Raw genomic sequence first — 16,987 nt, forward strand, 5'->3', positions numbered from 1 at the left:
CTACATGCCATTGCCCCTTTGTTGTGATCTTACAAGACATACTCTTTAGAGGAGTTTCCATTTATTAAGGTTCTTTTGAAGTTTGTTAGGGTTTTCTCCCTATGATTGTTATTTAAATGTTCTTTTCATTTCTCAATGGACAAGGTTTTTTTCCCTCAGGGAATATTGCCTTAATGGTCTTGGGACTTCGGAGGCTTTGTTGCCTTCTTTATTGTTAATGAAGGAGTGTTTTTTTCCCTTCACCTGGGAGTCATTGGGTTTCTAGCTGTCACGGTTCCCACCGTTCCATGCAGACAGCCAGGCGTGGTTGCCCCTTTGGGTGCAAGCGAGGGACTTGAACCTGGGACCTCTCTTATCCTAGGCTTGTTCTGTTGCCTCTAAGCCACAGCTGCTTCTCTCTATTTGTGATACCTGTAAGGGTGAGCACATATCTCTGCTACAGACTCCAAACCAGGTAAGACCTTTACATAAGAACTGACCATTATGGAGCCCGCAGAGATGAACAGGATGCTCACTGCCCTGACCCAGAAACTATCCAACTTGTCTCAGACGGGACTTTTGGGCTCTTAAAGGTACGGTACACCCAGAAACAGCATATTGTGAACCTTTTGTACTGTTAACTGAGAGATTCGATGGTAGCCGTTCCTCCTTGTGCTTTAAGGTAGATTGTGAGCTCTTGTTTGCCAGAAGGAGGAACCATGGCCTTTGCTTTTACTGCAGAGAAAGAGGGCGCTTTATCTCCAATTGCCCTATTCACCCACCTCGGTCTCCAGCTCTCTAAACGGGCACTGTTTTTGTTCACCCTCTTTGTTCTACATGCAATTCTGTGAGGTGCCAAGGTTGCTGTCATGATTGTCCATGCTGTTCAGAAGAATCTACTAACCTCTGAAACTGTTATTTCCTGTAGACCTACGGAACCTGCTCTTGCTAGTCCTGAAGTCCCTGAGACCTTGGTTATGCCTCTACCTCTTGCTCCTGGAGCGTCTTCTCAACTTTCTGATGATTTGCCTAATCCTGAAACCATCTTCACTTCTGTACCGGCAAGCACCAGCAGTACTGCCACCTGACTGCACTTATGCCTTGAATTGTACTCTTGTTTGCAAGCAGGATCTTGTTCAAGAAAGCATTGCAAGCTGCGAGTACTTCAACAGCAGCCAATACCAAAAAGAATAGGAAGAAGGTTGCCAAGGCCACTATTGGTACAGTGTTTCCCAGTATTGAAGATGATGACCAAATCCTGCCAGATGGCATCCTTGACATGTCTGATGATGAGACTGACTTTACCCCTGAACTCAAAGTGGTCTCTACCCAGCCTGTTCATGCCCGGGGGTTGATTTTAAGGGGAGGGAACTGTCATGGTTCCCACTGTTCCATGCAGACAGCCAGGCATGGTCGCCCCTTTGGGGGCAAGCGAGGGACTTGAACCTCTCTTATCCTAGGCTTGTTCTCTTGCCGCTAAGCCACGGCTGCTTCTCTCTATTTGTGATACCTGTAAGGGTGAGCACATATCTCTGCTACAGACTCCAAACCAGGTATGACCTTTACATAAGAACTGACCATTATGGAGCCTGCAGAGATGAACAGGGTGCTCACTAGCCTCCTCAGAAATTATGGCTCAGTTCAAAATCAGTGAAGTCTTCTTGGTTTTCGTGCATGAGAGCTTTATGGTTCTGATTGTTGAGTGGCTATCTGTTCCTCCGAACATTCTTTTTTACTTCTGTTGCAGCAGCATCGGGAGAATGGGTTGGTTGCAGGCTGGGGTGTCCTCAGACTTGGGCTGCCTTCCTTTTTGCCCTCCCGTTAGCATTCAGTGACCTCTCTAGCTTGGGTATTAGTTCCCACAAGTAATGAATGCAGCTGTGGACTCTCCCTGTATCGAAGGAAAGGAAATTATCTGGTAAGTCATAATTTGTTTTTCTCTGGGTATGAAACACATTTTAATTTGTTTCCTTCCTCCAACAGATTTTTTTTGCATCACAAACTCCTCCTGATCATCCCCATTATAAAGATTGTTTGCTCAAAATGTGGGAACTCCTCCTTGCATAAGTAATCCTGCCTACTCTCTCTTACACTTTCATTGAGTCCAAAAGGAAGGCAATTAACCCTTCCCTTGGTCTAACAGCATGTCTGTGAAATGCCCTGGTTCAGAGAGGAGTTATTTAATTGTCATGGCCATGGATCTGTGCCAAAACATATCCAACATTAAACACATGTACTTGAGAACTTTTGACCAGACATGTGTTCATAAGCTAAACTAATTTTGTTCAATAACTTATGGACTACTACAAAATGTGTTCATGCATTCACATTGTTTTTGTTAAATGAAGAAACCAAACTAATGAATCTACATATTTTGCATTAGTTTATTAGAACAAATTAGTTTTGTTAATGAATTAATTTTTAGTTCAAATTTGCATTTGTTGTGCAAACAAATAACGAAAACATATTTGTTGCATGTCTAATACTGACCTCATAATAGTGGCAATAAAATCTATTTGCTTCTCTTGCTTTTTCTTTGTGTTTTACAGCTTCATTATTGATGGCTAATACCGTTCAAGTTAAATCAATCAAGCGCTCTTATTGTTGAACTCCATACAAGTTGAAAGTAAAAATGTAGTGCTTGAGGCCCCACTATCTTTTGAAAATATAGAACTCATTAAAGAGATGTCTGAGAAGTCATGTCTATGATTACGGTCTTTGTGACCGAAACCAGTCAGACAAGATTTTGGTCAAGGGTTTTTTATCTATTCTCCTGTTCCTGAAAGCTTTTATTGGATGAAATAAAGTGTGATTTTATTTTTCAACTATGAGGCTCGTTTTGGACTTTCCTTTACTTATCATTAAAGAGATGTCAGCCATGCTAAACATTCTATTATTACCACTCCATTTGTAATCTGGGCCTGCTTGTTTTACAACTACAGTTTGTTGTTAGAAAATGAATCCGTTTTGATAGCATAAGTGTACAATTATTTTATATTACCGCATATTTTTTAAATTTACACTGTGAGCTCATAGAACCAAGTGGACGCTCACACTACTACTCAAGCAAGGGTTTATAGTAAGCGGTTTACATACCTTTAGAAAAATGTTTTTGTTCTTTCAATATTTATTCCTCTGTTGATGCAGCAGCCTTCAAGAATTGTTTTCCATTTTCTTGTCTAAACATTAAAAAAGGAGGTGGAAGTTGTATGGAGAAGGGTTTTCCAGAGGAACACTGTATTTTACCCTCAGTTGTTCATTACTATTAACTCATTAATAATGAATGTGCTGTCACTCAGAACATGAAAAAAGGATCTAACAATCATTCTAAAAATCACTTGTTTGCCCATATCAGTTCATGTTAATCCAAGTGCATAAATTCAACATTCTCTTCATTTTTTGAAAAAAGATTTTTTACCAACCATTTGATTTCATCAAATCCTTTATATTGTTACTTGCCTTATGTGCTCATATTGAGTAAAAAAATAAAATTGATAAATGAAGTGGTCTTCTCTATTTATCTACAGCAGCCACTTAATAGCATTTTCAGTTCTGTTAGCTGTGGAGTCCTGTGATTTATATTTGACTTAATGTTACATTAGAGTCATCACTGTATCTGGCTGCCAGCCCTGACATTTGTCGTGCAGCAGCCAAAGCTTGTTTACACTTTCAGAGGAATGTGTTCATTTAAATAGCATACAGTTTTCAGGCTTTGCTAGGTCATGTGATCTCATAATCTATAAGTCTTGCTTGTTGGAGCTGTGCAAAGGGCTATGACCTTACTTGCTCTCCATTGCGCTAAAACATCAGCTTTATACTAAAACATCAGCGTTATACTTAAAGTTACAAGGGCACATCACTCTTTAGTTATTTCCAAGTATAAATGATGCAAGTATCATAAGACAAGTGACCTATCATGGTATTTAACTGAAGCTAGATCCTCATCTATCATAACATGATAGCTCTTCTACTAAGTGGTCAAATGTTTCCCTATGAATTGCAATATATTTCATTAACGGAAGCTAGATCCTTATTATTCATAACATGATAGCTCTTCTACTATAACATACTGAAGTGGTCAAATGTTTCCCTATGAATTGCAATATATTTCATTAACGGAAGCTAGATCCTTATTATTCATAACATGATAGCTCTTCTACTAAGTGGTCAAATGTCTCCCTATGAATAGCAATATATTTTATTAATGGTAAATACAAATTTTGTGCTTTTTTTATTTGCAACAAACAGGATTTTAGTTTTTTTTAGCTTTTTTTTTTTTTTTTTGGTTCATTAAAAAAGATCAACCGCATTAGCAGTCTCTTGCATGTTGCGATTATATGTCCTTACCCTGAATTTGTATTATCTGGGATAACACTGTGTAAAATTACAGCATCTTAGTTAACTACAGAAATGAGGTCCAGCTTGGCTTTTCAAAGTTTTTTTTTTTGTGTTATATATGACAAGTAATTAAAATATGTATTCTCTCTGTTAATCAGGATTTGACTTTAAAGCATGGATGGAGAACTGGGGCCATTATCCCTGAGCTAAAAACAGAGCTTCAACTAATGAATACTTCACAGTACATTCAAACAATGGCTTGGCTTCAAGGCTTAACTGGATTGCTAGAACGAATGCAGGTTTGTAAAGTGTATAATTAATATTAAAAGAAATTTCTTTGCTCAGTATTGAACGTGATGAAGAAGTGACATAGGAACATAGACATTAAAGTCAAAATTAAACTGTCATGATTAAGATAGAGCATGCAATTTTAAACAACTTTCCAATTTATTTCCTTTAACAAAATGTAATTTTATATTTACACTTTTTGAGTCACCAGTTCCTACTTAGCATGTGCATATTTGCATTTGTGATTGGCTGATGGCTGTCACGTGATAAAGGAAGAGTGGATGTAGACATAACTTTGAAATTTGTCAGAAAAGAATCTACTACTCCTTTGAAGTACAGACTAAGTGCTATTGCATTGTCGTTTTATCATTGATTATGCAAATCTACTGTATTTACTGGTCTGTTAATGGACCTTTACAGTAAAGGAAGTTGTAAAAAGATTGATTTACTTTAAGACCTTGACGTAGCAGTATAGGAACTGTTTATACTTTATCTGTTTCATCCATAATAGTTACCTACTAATAAGGAACCAGTTTTATCTGCATATTGGTTTATCTGGGTTTTTCCTTAATACACATCATGCCATTCATATATTACCGACCAAGCAGTGGTTATATTTGCTGTAGTCACGTGAAATATTTCTCTCTGCTGTCAGTGCCAACTCTTTCTGGCAACATCTCTATGGTAAGGAGATTATGTATAAACTGATACAGCTATTTCTGTCATCCCTTATTTAGACTAGAAATCAACAGCAAAATAAATACTTCATTCCGCATATTGTTTTGGTCACATATAACTAAATGATATGATGTTTCTTAGATTTACAGAGATGCTGAATCACAGATGGTTCTTAGAGACTGGATCAAGGAAAGACAAGAGATGAGGTATGTATTCCTCACAAACTAAGTTGCTCTATTTCAATTTATCACTTGATTGAAAAATGCAATCCACTTAGTACTATTGTGTCAGCCATTGCTCTTCACTCCAGTCATAACTGAACAGAATTATCATTTAAAGTGCCTCACATGCCTTTTTTTAGTGGTGGTGGGGGGATCTAACTCAAAGCTGTTCCAATCCCCTTGAAATCACTGGAATTAGCTAATTACATGCTCTGCTAGTTAAATGATGGTATAATGACACAGCACTGCATGGGGACAATTTGACAGCTGTATTCAAATCCTACAAAAAAATCATTTTGCAGCAGGATTTGAGGATTATTTTGATTCTATAGACATTACCTTGTTTTACATTCTGTGTTCCCTACACTTGGCTGCCAAGTACAGGCTGACAGAGGAATTTATAAGCCCTTTTCTTTCATACAGGTGGTGAGAGTCCATGACCTGTTACATATGGGATATACATTCCTACTAGGAGGAGGCAGAGTTTCCCAAACCTCAAAAAGCCTATAAAAGCCCTCATACATACCTCAGTTTTTATTTTTCCTTCGTTGGAGGTGGTTGAAGCATGATGATGTACTTTATTTCTTCAGTGAAAGGTGCTTCATAGCATATTGAAGCCCGGTTCCCCTCAGAGAACAGTGCTTGTCAGAGGGATATGTTTGGAGTATTGCCTTGTGATACGATTATTTCGCCTCATGGGAAATCCTTCATGGGCTCTTTGTAAATGTGATTGCAGGGACTCATCTTCTGCCTCCCTTTACAGATCAATGTTATACTCCTATTCCATTACCTTTGCTGATATGTTTCAGTACTGGTTTGGCTTTCTGCTACTTGATAGCGGACGAGTGTCTATGGTGAAGTATGTTTTATATTTTTTTTAAATATAGACACCCACAGCTATGTTTATGGGCATTTTTAAAATGTATATGTGTAAATAGGCCCTGGGACAAATACTCGATATTCCCCTTGCTCTTTTGCATGCAAAAAATGTTGGTGCGCTTTAGTTTGCGTGCGCCGGATTGAGATTCTTAAATACGCTCGTCAGGTTAGCACGCAATAGTTCAACGCAAGTCTAATCATAGCTTCATAGTTAAAGGTTAGTTGATCCGTCGGGTTAGCGAACTTAGCCACGTTAGTTTACGCTCGTCGGGTTAGCGCACATCAACGCATTATCATACACTTGGGCTAATGCATGTCGGATAATGATGCGTTGTCTCTCATTTTAAAATGGTAATAGTTATTGCTTACCTAGGCTGCATTTGCTTAGCATTTTAATGTCTATGCTACGCTATATAAAGGGCGCATTGTTTGTGTTTCCTTTCCTCATAGAGCTTGCCAAAACGGGTTTATACATAGTGCTTATTGCATCACTTTTGTGTTTGCTTTAATTGAGCAGCACCAATCTGTCCTTACAATTACCATAGGAATTGAGTCTCCTAAACACCTTTCTTCTAATATTAAGTATGATTATTGTAAAACAACTTAAGTACCTTCTTCAGCTCATTTATGTGGTTCATGTTTAGATGATGATCTAGTGATGTTTCTATGTGTACTAATGCACCTACTGTCTGTTCTTTACAGGTAGATGCAGATGGAGTACCTCCAGCAATTAAAAATGTCATCACTATCTATCACAAAGGTATTGGCTGCTGTACCGGCTACAAATAAACAAAAAAGTCAGTTCATGTTTTACCTTCTACAAGTAATGTATGTCCTGATCCAAAGAATACTGAAGTATCTTCGAACGATGTAGCGTCGTCTGAGTGTGGGGTTCACTCATCTGATGTAAAACCTGATAATTCCTTAATTTTCTATTTAAAATTGAACACATTTGTTCTCTTTTAAAGGAGACCTTGGTCACTTTAGGGGTTGAAGATTGTAAACCTTCTGATGATAGCCCTTGTAATCATTAAAATTCAGTATATATTCCCTATACCTGATGCCGTCTCTGATAGGATTGCTAAGGAATGGTCTTATCCAGGTGTGTCTTTAAGTCCTTCTACAAGGTTTAAGACATTGTACCCTTTACCTGCTGCTAATTTAGAGTTGTGGGAAACTGTTCCCAAAATGGATGGGGCCATTTCCACTCTAGCTAAACGTACTACTCCTATTCCTTTAGACGACAGTACTTCTTTTAAAGACACATTAGGCAGGAAATTAGATTTTTTTTTCTCCTAAGGACATTATTTTTATGGATGTATACTCAAACCAGCTATATTTATTGCTTTTGTAGCTGCTGTATTACTGGTTAGCCAGTCTTGAAAAGCAGTTTTATACTGACCCTGAAAGTTCTAATCTATTACAGTTGCTTCAGAACGTAAATTATTTTATTTGTGATGCAGTATTTGATATTATGAAAATCAATATCAAAAGTATGTCCTTAGCTAGTCTCACCTGGCGGGCCCTGGGGCTTAAATCCTGGAATGCTGATATGGTGTCTAAATCTAAATAACTTTCTCTTTCCTTTCAGGGAAAGAAATTATTTGGGTCTGAGCTAGATCCTATTATTTCTACTATTACTGCAGGTAAAGGTGCTTTTCTTCCTTCAGACAAGAAGTCAAAAAAGTTTAAAGCTCCTAATAGTTTTCGTTTCAGAATAGAGAACAGAAAACTGCCTCTTCAGCTAAAAACAGCCCCTCTGGCTCGGTCAATTCAAATTGGAACAAATCCAAACAGGATAGGAAATCTGTTCCAGCCTCCAAGACTGCATGAAGGTACGGCCCCCAATCCAGTACTCCTGGTAGGGGGCAGATTAAACCTCTTTCAGGAGGCTTGGTTTCAATCTGTCCAAGATCCCTGGGTTTAGAACATTATTTTGAGGGATATTGAATAGGATTCATAACAAGGCCTCCCAAGGGAAGATTTCAGATCTAAAAAATATGGGAGCAATGGTTTCAGTTACTTTGCAGGAACAGGGGATGGGATTTTATTCAAATCTCTTCATTGTACCAAAGAAGGAAGATTCCTTCAGACCAATTTTCAATGTGAAAATGCTTAACAAATTTGTAAGAATACCATTTAACAAAATGGAAACTATCAGGACTATACTGCCTTTTATTCAACAAGGTCACTTTATGTCCACAATAGATTTAAAGGATGCTTACGTTCACATCCCAATTCACTCAGAACATCACCAGTTTCCAAGGTTTGCTTTTATGGAAAAGCATTATCAGTTTGTTGCTCTTCCATTTCTAGCTACAGCTCCAAGAATACTTACCAAAGTCCTGGGTGCCCTTTTGTTTGTAATCAGAGCTCATGGTATTGCAGTATTTCCTTACCTGGGAGATATCTTGGTACCACCTCAATCTTTTCATTTAGCAGAATTTCACATGTAACAACTATTGTTCTCTCTTTGAAGACATGGTTGGAGAATCCATTTACCAAGGAATTCCTTGATTCCTCAGACAAAGGTCAACATTTTTAGGATTATAAATAGATTCAGTGTCCATGACTCTTTCCCTCACAGAACAGAGACAAGTAATATTGATGTCAGCTTGTCTGAACCTTCAGTCTCTTCTTCCCTTCAGTGGCTCTGCGTATGTAATTACTAGGCCTCATGAGTGCAGCTTTGGATGCAATTCCATTTGCTCAATTTTATTTGAGACCTCTTCAGCTTTGTATGCTGCGTCAATGGTGCAAGGATTATACTCCGATATCCCAAGTGATATTTTTAGATCCCAGCATGCACCTATCCTTGACTTGGTGGCTTAATCACCAGTTTATTATTCAGGGGGCTTCTTTTGCTTATCCTACCTGGTCTGTGATAGCCACAGATGCAAGTCTTTCAGGTTGGAGAGCTGTTTGAGGGGTCTCTTAACAGCACAGTGGGTTTGGAATCCTCAGGAGGCAAGGCTACCAATCAATATTTTAGAACTCTGTGCACTTTTCAGGGTCCTTTAGGCTTGGCCTCTATTGAAAAGGGAGTCTTATCTCCATTTTTAGACAGACAGTATGACAGCAGTAGCTTATGTCAGTCTTCAAGGGGGAACTTGCAGTGTCTCTAATCTTGGGCGGAAGCAAATTCTTGCCTGATTGCTGCGATTCACATCCCAGGAGTGGACAACTGGGAGGTAGACTTTCTCTGTCGTCAGTATCTACATCCATGAGAGTGGCCTATTTATCAGGATGTGTTCTATCTGATTGTAGAAAAGTATGGGGCCTACAGAAAATCAATCTGATGGCATCTCAATGAAACAACAACTTCCAAGGTACCTTGCGAGATGAAGGGATCCTCAGACAGAGGTAGTAGATGTTCTAGCAGTTCCATGGCCTTCCAGCCTGCTTACCTGTTTCCTCCTCTGATCCTACTTTCCAGAGTAATTTCCAAGACGATCAAATTGGAATAGTCATTTGTAATCCTGATTGCCCCAGCGTAGCATCACAGGATTTGGTATGCGGATCTGGTTTAAATGTCCAGTTGCTCTCCATGGCCTCTTACTCTATCAGACCTTCTTCTGTCTCAAGGTCCTTTTTTCCATCCAGGTCTAAAGTCTCTAAATTTGATGGTATGGAAATTCAACGCTTAGTTCTGAGTCATAGACGATTCTCAGATTCTGTTTCTATTTCTCCTTCTTGGAGTCTTAACTTAGTGTTAAAGGTTTTGCATGCTCCTCCTTTTGAGCCTATGTATAAATTGTACGTTAAACTACTTTCTTTGAAAGTGTTGTTTCTTTTGGCCATCTCTTATGCTAGAAGAGTTTCTGAATTGTCTGCTCTCTCCTGTGAGGCTCCTTCTTTGTTTGATATTCCATCAAGACAAGCCTGTTTTGTGAACTTCTTTTACATTTTTTTATAAAGTTGTTTCCTCACACTACATTAGTAGGGAAATTGTTGTTCCCTCCTTATGTCCTGATCTGAAAAATGCTTCTGCGAGATCATTGCATTCTTTGGGCGTTGTTAGAGCATTGAAGTATTATGTTGATGCTACAAAATATTTCAGATACACTTTGCAGTCTGTCTGTTCTTTTTTTCTGGTCCCAGGAAAGGCCAGAAGGCCTCTTCTATTTCTTTAGCCTCTTAGTTAAAACTTTTGATTTGGAGGTGGTTCAGCCTCCGCCACAGAGAGTTACAGATCATTCTACTAGATCAGTTGCCACATTTTGGGCTTTTAAGAATGAGGCTACAGTTCATCAAATTTGCAAAGCGGCCACGCTGTCTTCTTTTTTTTTTTTTTTTTTTTTTTTTTGAGTTTCAAAAGAGCTTTATTTAGTTTGTCATTCTTACAGGTAATAACATGCATACAATGAAAGAAGGGAACAAAACATAAACAAGATTAGCAATTCAAGGACTCATAACATCCTCTAGCTGGTCTGAAACACACTTTTTGAGATGTATAATGAGTAGTACACAAGAATTCTGCATGTATAATGGTTAGTTTAAAACATATAATGAGGTTTTGTAAAACAGATGGGGGAGAACTAAGTAGTTCCCACCCGGGCGGAAAAGAAGGGGGGGGATAAAAGAATAGAAATAAGAAGGGTGTAGGAGAAGCAGGGGGTTTGGGGAGTATATCATTAAACTAGAGTAGTCATGTCGAAAGGGAGGAGGTTAATTCTGGAGAGGTCTATCTCTAGCTCAAGCTCCCTAATCCGTCCAGAAGGGCTAGGAGGGAGAGAGGACATTGGGTCTCCAAGTTGTGTCGTAAATAACTTGCCAGTCGGCCCATATAAGCTCAAATAGGTCAGAGTTGCCTATATTGTAAAATATACTTTTTTCCATGGTGTATAGGTAGGCCATATAGGAGCAGACTCTCGCCCAGCTGGGGGGGGATTCTGACTTCCAGTCAGAGGCTATCAGGTGTTTGATGGACATGAATAGGTAGATACTTATGCAAGCATGATGTTTGGGAATGGAATGAGTGCCTATGTGTAGAAGGGCTACTGCTGGAGAATTATGTAGGGAAATTCCTAATTTGGGAAGGACCCTGAAACATTTAAGCCACAGGGGGCGTATTTTGGGACATTCCCACCAGATGTGTAGGGAGTCCCCTCTCTGACCACAATCTCTCCAACAGTACGGGGATGTGCCAGGATATAATTTAGCTAACCTGGTGGGCACATAGTACCAGTGAGCCACCAGCTTATAAAAAGTTTCAAAAAGGGTGATGCAATGTATAGTTTTTTTAGTTCGTTGAAGTGCCTGTTCCCAATCGGTTGCTGTAAAAGTTCTGCTCAGCAAGGATCCCCACTTTACTAGGTGTGGGGCCAGGTCTGAGGATGGTTCAGAGTTCAACAGAGTGTAATGCCTGGAAAGGGGACTATGGAGCCTCTCACCCTGTTTCCAGGTGGACTCCCACAAGGTTAAGGGCCGATTTGACTGAGGTTTAAAGCCCCAGGAGATCAAGAAGTTTTTAACTCTAAGATATTCAAATTTCAGAATGTGGGGCAATGCACCGTCTGCTCCGAGCTGTGAATCAGACTTGAATCCACATTCTGGTGTCGGAAGCCAAAGATCCGAAACCGTCAGTATTCCTAACTGGGACCATTTGGATGGATGGGCATCCTGTAGTCCCACTAGTAGGCCGGGCAAGGAGGCTATGGGAGAGGGGTGGGGAGCAATCTGTGTGGAGTGGCGGATTTTATCCCAGAATTGCAGGCATTCCCGAATGATAGGATTTATTAGGGACAAGTCCCTGCGACAATGTGCAGGCGTCCAGATCAGGTCACGTAGGGTTAGGTTGAAGGGTAAAGAGGCCTGCTCAATAGACTTCCATTTAGAAGAAGACTGTGAAGCTCCCCATTGGGAGACATGGGTGAGCATGGCTCCCTCATAGTATTTTACTATCGAGGGAGAGCCCAGACCTCCCTGTGACCGAGGCAACTGTAAGATTCTCTGCGCCACCCTTGGGGGTTTACCCTGCCAGATGTGCTTAGTAACCTCACTCTGAAACTGTAGTAGGATATGCCTGGGAACTTTGATTGGCAGACAACGGAATAAATATGTGAGTCGAGGAAGGAAGGACATTTTTAGGGCAGCGATTCGTCCAAGCCAAGAAACCTGGGAAAGGTTCCACTTCTCATTGAGGGAACGAAGGTCTGACAATAGGGGGAGGTAGTTGTCCCTGATAACCCGAGGGAAGTCGTTGGACAGTCTAACTCCCAAGTGGGTCACTGAAGATTCCGACCATTTATACGGGTATTTAATCTTTAAGGGGGCAATATACGAATTCTGAAAGCCTTGGGTGTAAATCTCAGTTTTAGAGATATTAAGTTTATAATGAGAGTGAGCACCAAACTCCCTGACTAAAAGTAGGAGTCTAGGCAGGGTGGTCGCGAGGTCTGACGAGAACAGGGTAATGTCGTCAGCAAATAAGGCTATGTTGTGTTTAGTGCCACATAGGGTGATGCCACTCATATGTGGGTCAAGTCTGATTTTTTCTGCCAACGGCTCAATGGCCAGTGCGAAAAGGAGGGGCGATAGGGGGCAGCCCTGTCTAGTCCCGTTGGAAATTTGAAAAGGGGGAGTTTGGAAGCCGACACCCTTTACCGTAGCGGAGGGAGTAGAGTATAAAGCTTTAATTGCGCCCAACAGGGAACTTGGGAACTTAAGGGTGTTAAGTACTTCCCAGAGGAATCGCCATCTCACCCGATCAAAGGCCTTTTCTGCATCTAATGATATAATTGCCACGGGCTTGTTCATACTGGAAGACAGGGCCATAATATTCAAGAGACGTCTGGTGTTATCCGGGCCCTCCCTTTTAGGGATAAATCCCACCTGATCTGGGTTGATTAGAGAGGGGAGAAGGTTGGCGATACGATTGGCTAAGATTTTAGAGAAAAATTTAATATCAGTATTGATTAGTGAGATTGGCCTGTAGCTGGTGCAGAGGGAGGGATCTTTACCAGGTTTTAATATAGTTACAATGGTGGCTACAAGGAATTCACTCTTGAATTTACCCTCTTCTCTAGCTAGATTGAAGAGTCTAAGGAGTAGGGGGGAAATTTCTTGGTTATAGGTTTTATAGAAGTGTACTGGAAAGCCATCTGGTCCAGGTGATTTGAATGATTTAGAATTTTTAATAACTTGTTGAACTTCTCTAAGAGAGAATGGCAAATTTAGAGTATCACTTTGATCGGGTGAGAGGGATGGAAGATTTAGAGATTTTAAATATTCACGAATGGAATCTTCCGGGGTTACGGGGGGGTTCTCGGATTTTTCTATATTATATAGTTTAGAGTAAAACTCGGCAAAAGATTCCCCTACACACTGTCTTCTTTGCATACCTTTACTAAATTTTACCATTTTGATGCTTTTGCTTCATCAGAACCAGCCTTTGTTAAAAAAAAGTCCTCCAGGCAGTTGTCTCAGTTTGCATAAATAAAGAGAGAAGCGCTCAACCTGGGAACAAACAATAGCATAATAGCTTGTTCTATGGCTAGTTACCACCCTAGAAGCAGCCTCTTTTTGCTCAATATGTGCCTTTCACAGAGAAGAACTTTCCTGTAGCATATCAGTCTGATCCTGACTTAACAGTGCAGTCCAGCCCCGAAATACCAGGCAATCCCTCTCTGAACAAAAGAAACAGCAAAACCCCAGACGTACGTTTCGGCCTATTGTGGGCCTCGTCAGTGAGGTGCAGCCATATCCCTCTAGGCACACTGAGCAACGGGTCCACGTCTGGATTCCCGCATAACACTTAGGGAGACTTCCCTAAGTGTCATAATTTGCATAAATAAAAAGAGAGAAGCGCTCAACCTGGGAACGAACAATAGCATAATAGCTTGTTCTATGGCTAGTTACCATTTTATTTATGCAAATTATGACACTTGGGGAAGTCTCCCTAAGTGTGATGCGGGAATCCAGACGTGGACCCGTTGCTCAGTGTGCCTAGAGGGATATGGCTGCACCTCACTGACGAGGCCCACAATAGGCCGAAACGTACGTCTGGGGTTTTGCTGTTTCTCTCGTTCAGAGAGGGATTGCCTGGTATTTCGGTGCTGGACTGTACTGTGAAGTCAGGATCAGACTGATATGCTACAGGAAAGTTCTTCTCTGTGAAAGGCACATATTGAGCAAAAAGAGGCTGCTTCTAGGGTGGCAATTAGCCATAGAACAACTATTATGCTATTGTTCGTCCCCAGGTTGAGCGCTTCTCTCTTTTTATTTAGTTGTCTCAGTTTGATGATTTTGCCTATATTTTGAGTTTGTTATAAGAGATATATTTTCTTTTTTCATTTTGGATTTAATTTCTCAGTGAAAAAAGATGTTTTTTTTCTATCCCTCCATTTATTGTTACTCGTGTACTGCCACAGATTGGGTATTAGATTACATATGTAACAAGTCATGGACTCTCGCCACCTGTATGGAAGAAAAATTAATTTCTTTCATGGTGGTGAGAGTCCACGAGCCCCCACTCATTTGGGGTTGTTTTGTTTTAACCACATCTTTTTTCCCTGCTCCTATTTTTTTGGCTCTTACTCTTTCTTACACCTAACTGCTTGGCTATACATTAAACTGAGATGGGAGGGCTTTTTGGGGTTTGGGAAACATTGCCGCCTCCTTATAGGAATGTATGGCCCATATGTAACAGGTTGTGGTCTCTCGCCACATGAAAGAAATTAATTAATCAGGTAAAATATAAATTATGTTTTTCTGCATCTTCTGCAATTATATTTGTAGGCTAAAAATAGTATGTGTGCATACAATAGTGCTGGGAGGATCTCATCAGTCTCAAGCTGTATTAATACATCTGGTGCTGCTTGTAAGAAATTGCTTGAATTTTGGAGCATCTCCTCTTTATGTAACATAAGTGTCAGTAAGTAAGTGGTCCTGGATATAGCTTGGCAAGTCAGTCTTTACACAGAGAAATACCGAAGAGATTTAAAGACGTCAAAATCAAACTTTTATGATTCAGAGCATGCAATTGTACACTTTCCAGTTTAGTTGCATTATCAAAATGTGCACAATCTTTTCATATTCACACTTTCTTAAGGCACCAGCTCATACTGAGCATGTGCAAGAATTCAGACTATACATATATGCATTTTGTGACTGGCTGATGGCTGTCACATGATGCAGGGGGAAGGAAAATTGAGCAAAAATGTAAGTTTTGCCTGTAGAAGACTTTTCGTATAACAAAGTGCTCTTGCATATTTTTTTATTATACATTCATTGATTATGCAAATCTACAGTATTTAATGTTCCTTTAAAGTTGCAGGAGGCCTCATCAAGATTCTGGTACAATTCTTTTACCTTTCGATTAAATAGGGACTCAAACTGTGCCCAAAACTAGATGCCAAGTACAGAATGAACAGTAAAATACAGTAAATACACCCAGATTAAAATTATTGCCCCTATTAAGAACATGATTACTACTGGTAGTAACTAATTATACAACTAAAATGTAAACGTCTTTAAATAAGCTGTTAATTAAGATTAAAACACTGTAATATGAATTTTATCATCTGACTTCTCTACTACAGAGATTTGGCAAGAGAAATCTTTAACCCTCGGTTTGGAAGTGTGTTCAGGACCGACCATAATCCTACATATTTCTTGAGGCGCCTGTCACGTTTTGCTGATATTTATATGGAATCCCTAAGCTGTCTTCTGAACTATGACCTGCATCACACGTTTTATCCGAAACGGACTCCATTACAGCACGAAGTTCCACTATGGTCAGAACAGCAGCATCCTGTCACCCATGGCATCCCTTTCTTACAAGAAATGGCTCTAATTAAGTAATTCCTGTGTAAATGAAAAACAAAAGCTTATATCTAAATCGTACCACAGATGGTACAGTGAATATTGCACATGTTGTGTGTGTTATACTGTCTTTTCCTTTAGATGACTCTGTTTATTGCTTTTAGTTTGCCAAATCCCAATCTTGCAGTTGACAGTTGAATGTAATAGTCAGTATTTTGATCCTCTGACACCCAGAAACAAAAGATGAGTATCTAATACTCTTACAGCATTATTGTGGGTTTGATGCTATTTTGTACAATGTCTGATGTGAGCTTTTACTTGACAAATGTTGAGCTCAGTAGTGTATGGTGTGCGTCTCTTCAAGCTGCAGCTACTATTTTATGAATATTTAAAATTGATATTTGTCTTTTAATAGAATTTATTATTTGTTGCTTTTTTTTAATTTAATGTTTTAAAAAAAAGGTACTTTTTGATATGGAAACCAAGAGCTTTAGTTTTGCAGTTGTGGATGTGGTTTAACAGTAGTTTTAATGTGTAAATTATAATACAAATCCTTAATTTGTCCACTCCAGTATGTTTCATTGCTCATTAAGCATTTCTTGACCAGGGTTTTCAAATATTCCTACTAGAGGTAATATTGGCTCTTTATATTTATAATCTTCTCAATGGTATTCGTAATAGATCTGAATATACTTACATTTTGTAAATATAAAATACAAACAAAGGCTGAACCAATAATATATTGTGTGTGTGTGTGTATATGATGATATAGATATGTGTTTGTGTATGTATATGTGTTTGTGTATGTATATGTGTTTGTGTATGTATATGTGTGTGTA

General features: G+C 39.4%; 1 protein-coding gene across 1 annotated transcript in view; it reads left to right on the forward strand.

Annotated features, from left to right (window-relative positions):
- NT5DC3 (5'-nucleotidase domain containing 3) overlaps positions 1 to 16,719 on the forward strand; it is a 163,277-nt gene extending 146,558 nt beyond the window's left edge. The window contains exons 12-14 of the mRNA XM_053719250.1: positions 4,476 to 4,616; positions 5,425 to 5,489; positions 15,926 to 16,719. Of these exons, the coding sequence (XP_053575225.1) occupies positions 4,476 to 4,616; positions 5,425 to 5,489; positions 15,926 to 16,187 (468 nt within the window). The 3' untranslated portion in view covers positions 16,188 to 16,719. The remainder of the gene's footprint in view (positions 1 to 4,475; positions 4,617 to 5,424; positions 5,490 to 15,925) is intronic.
- Positions 16,720 to 16,987: the final 268 nt, after the last annotated feature.

Source organism: Bombina bombina, chromosome 6, assembly GCF_027579735.1.
Source record: "Bombina bombina isolate aBomBom1 chromosome 6, aBomBom1.pri, whole genome shotgun sequence".
NCBI classification, from domain to species: Eukaryota; Metazoa; Chordata; class Amphibia; order Anura; family Bombinatoridae; genus Bombina; species Bombina bombina.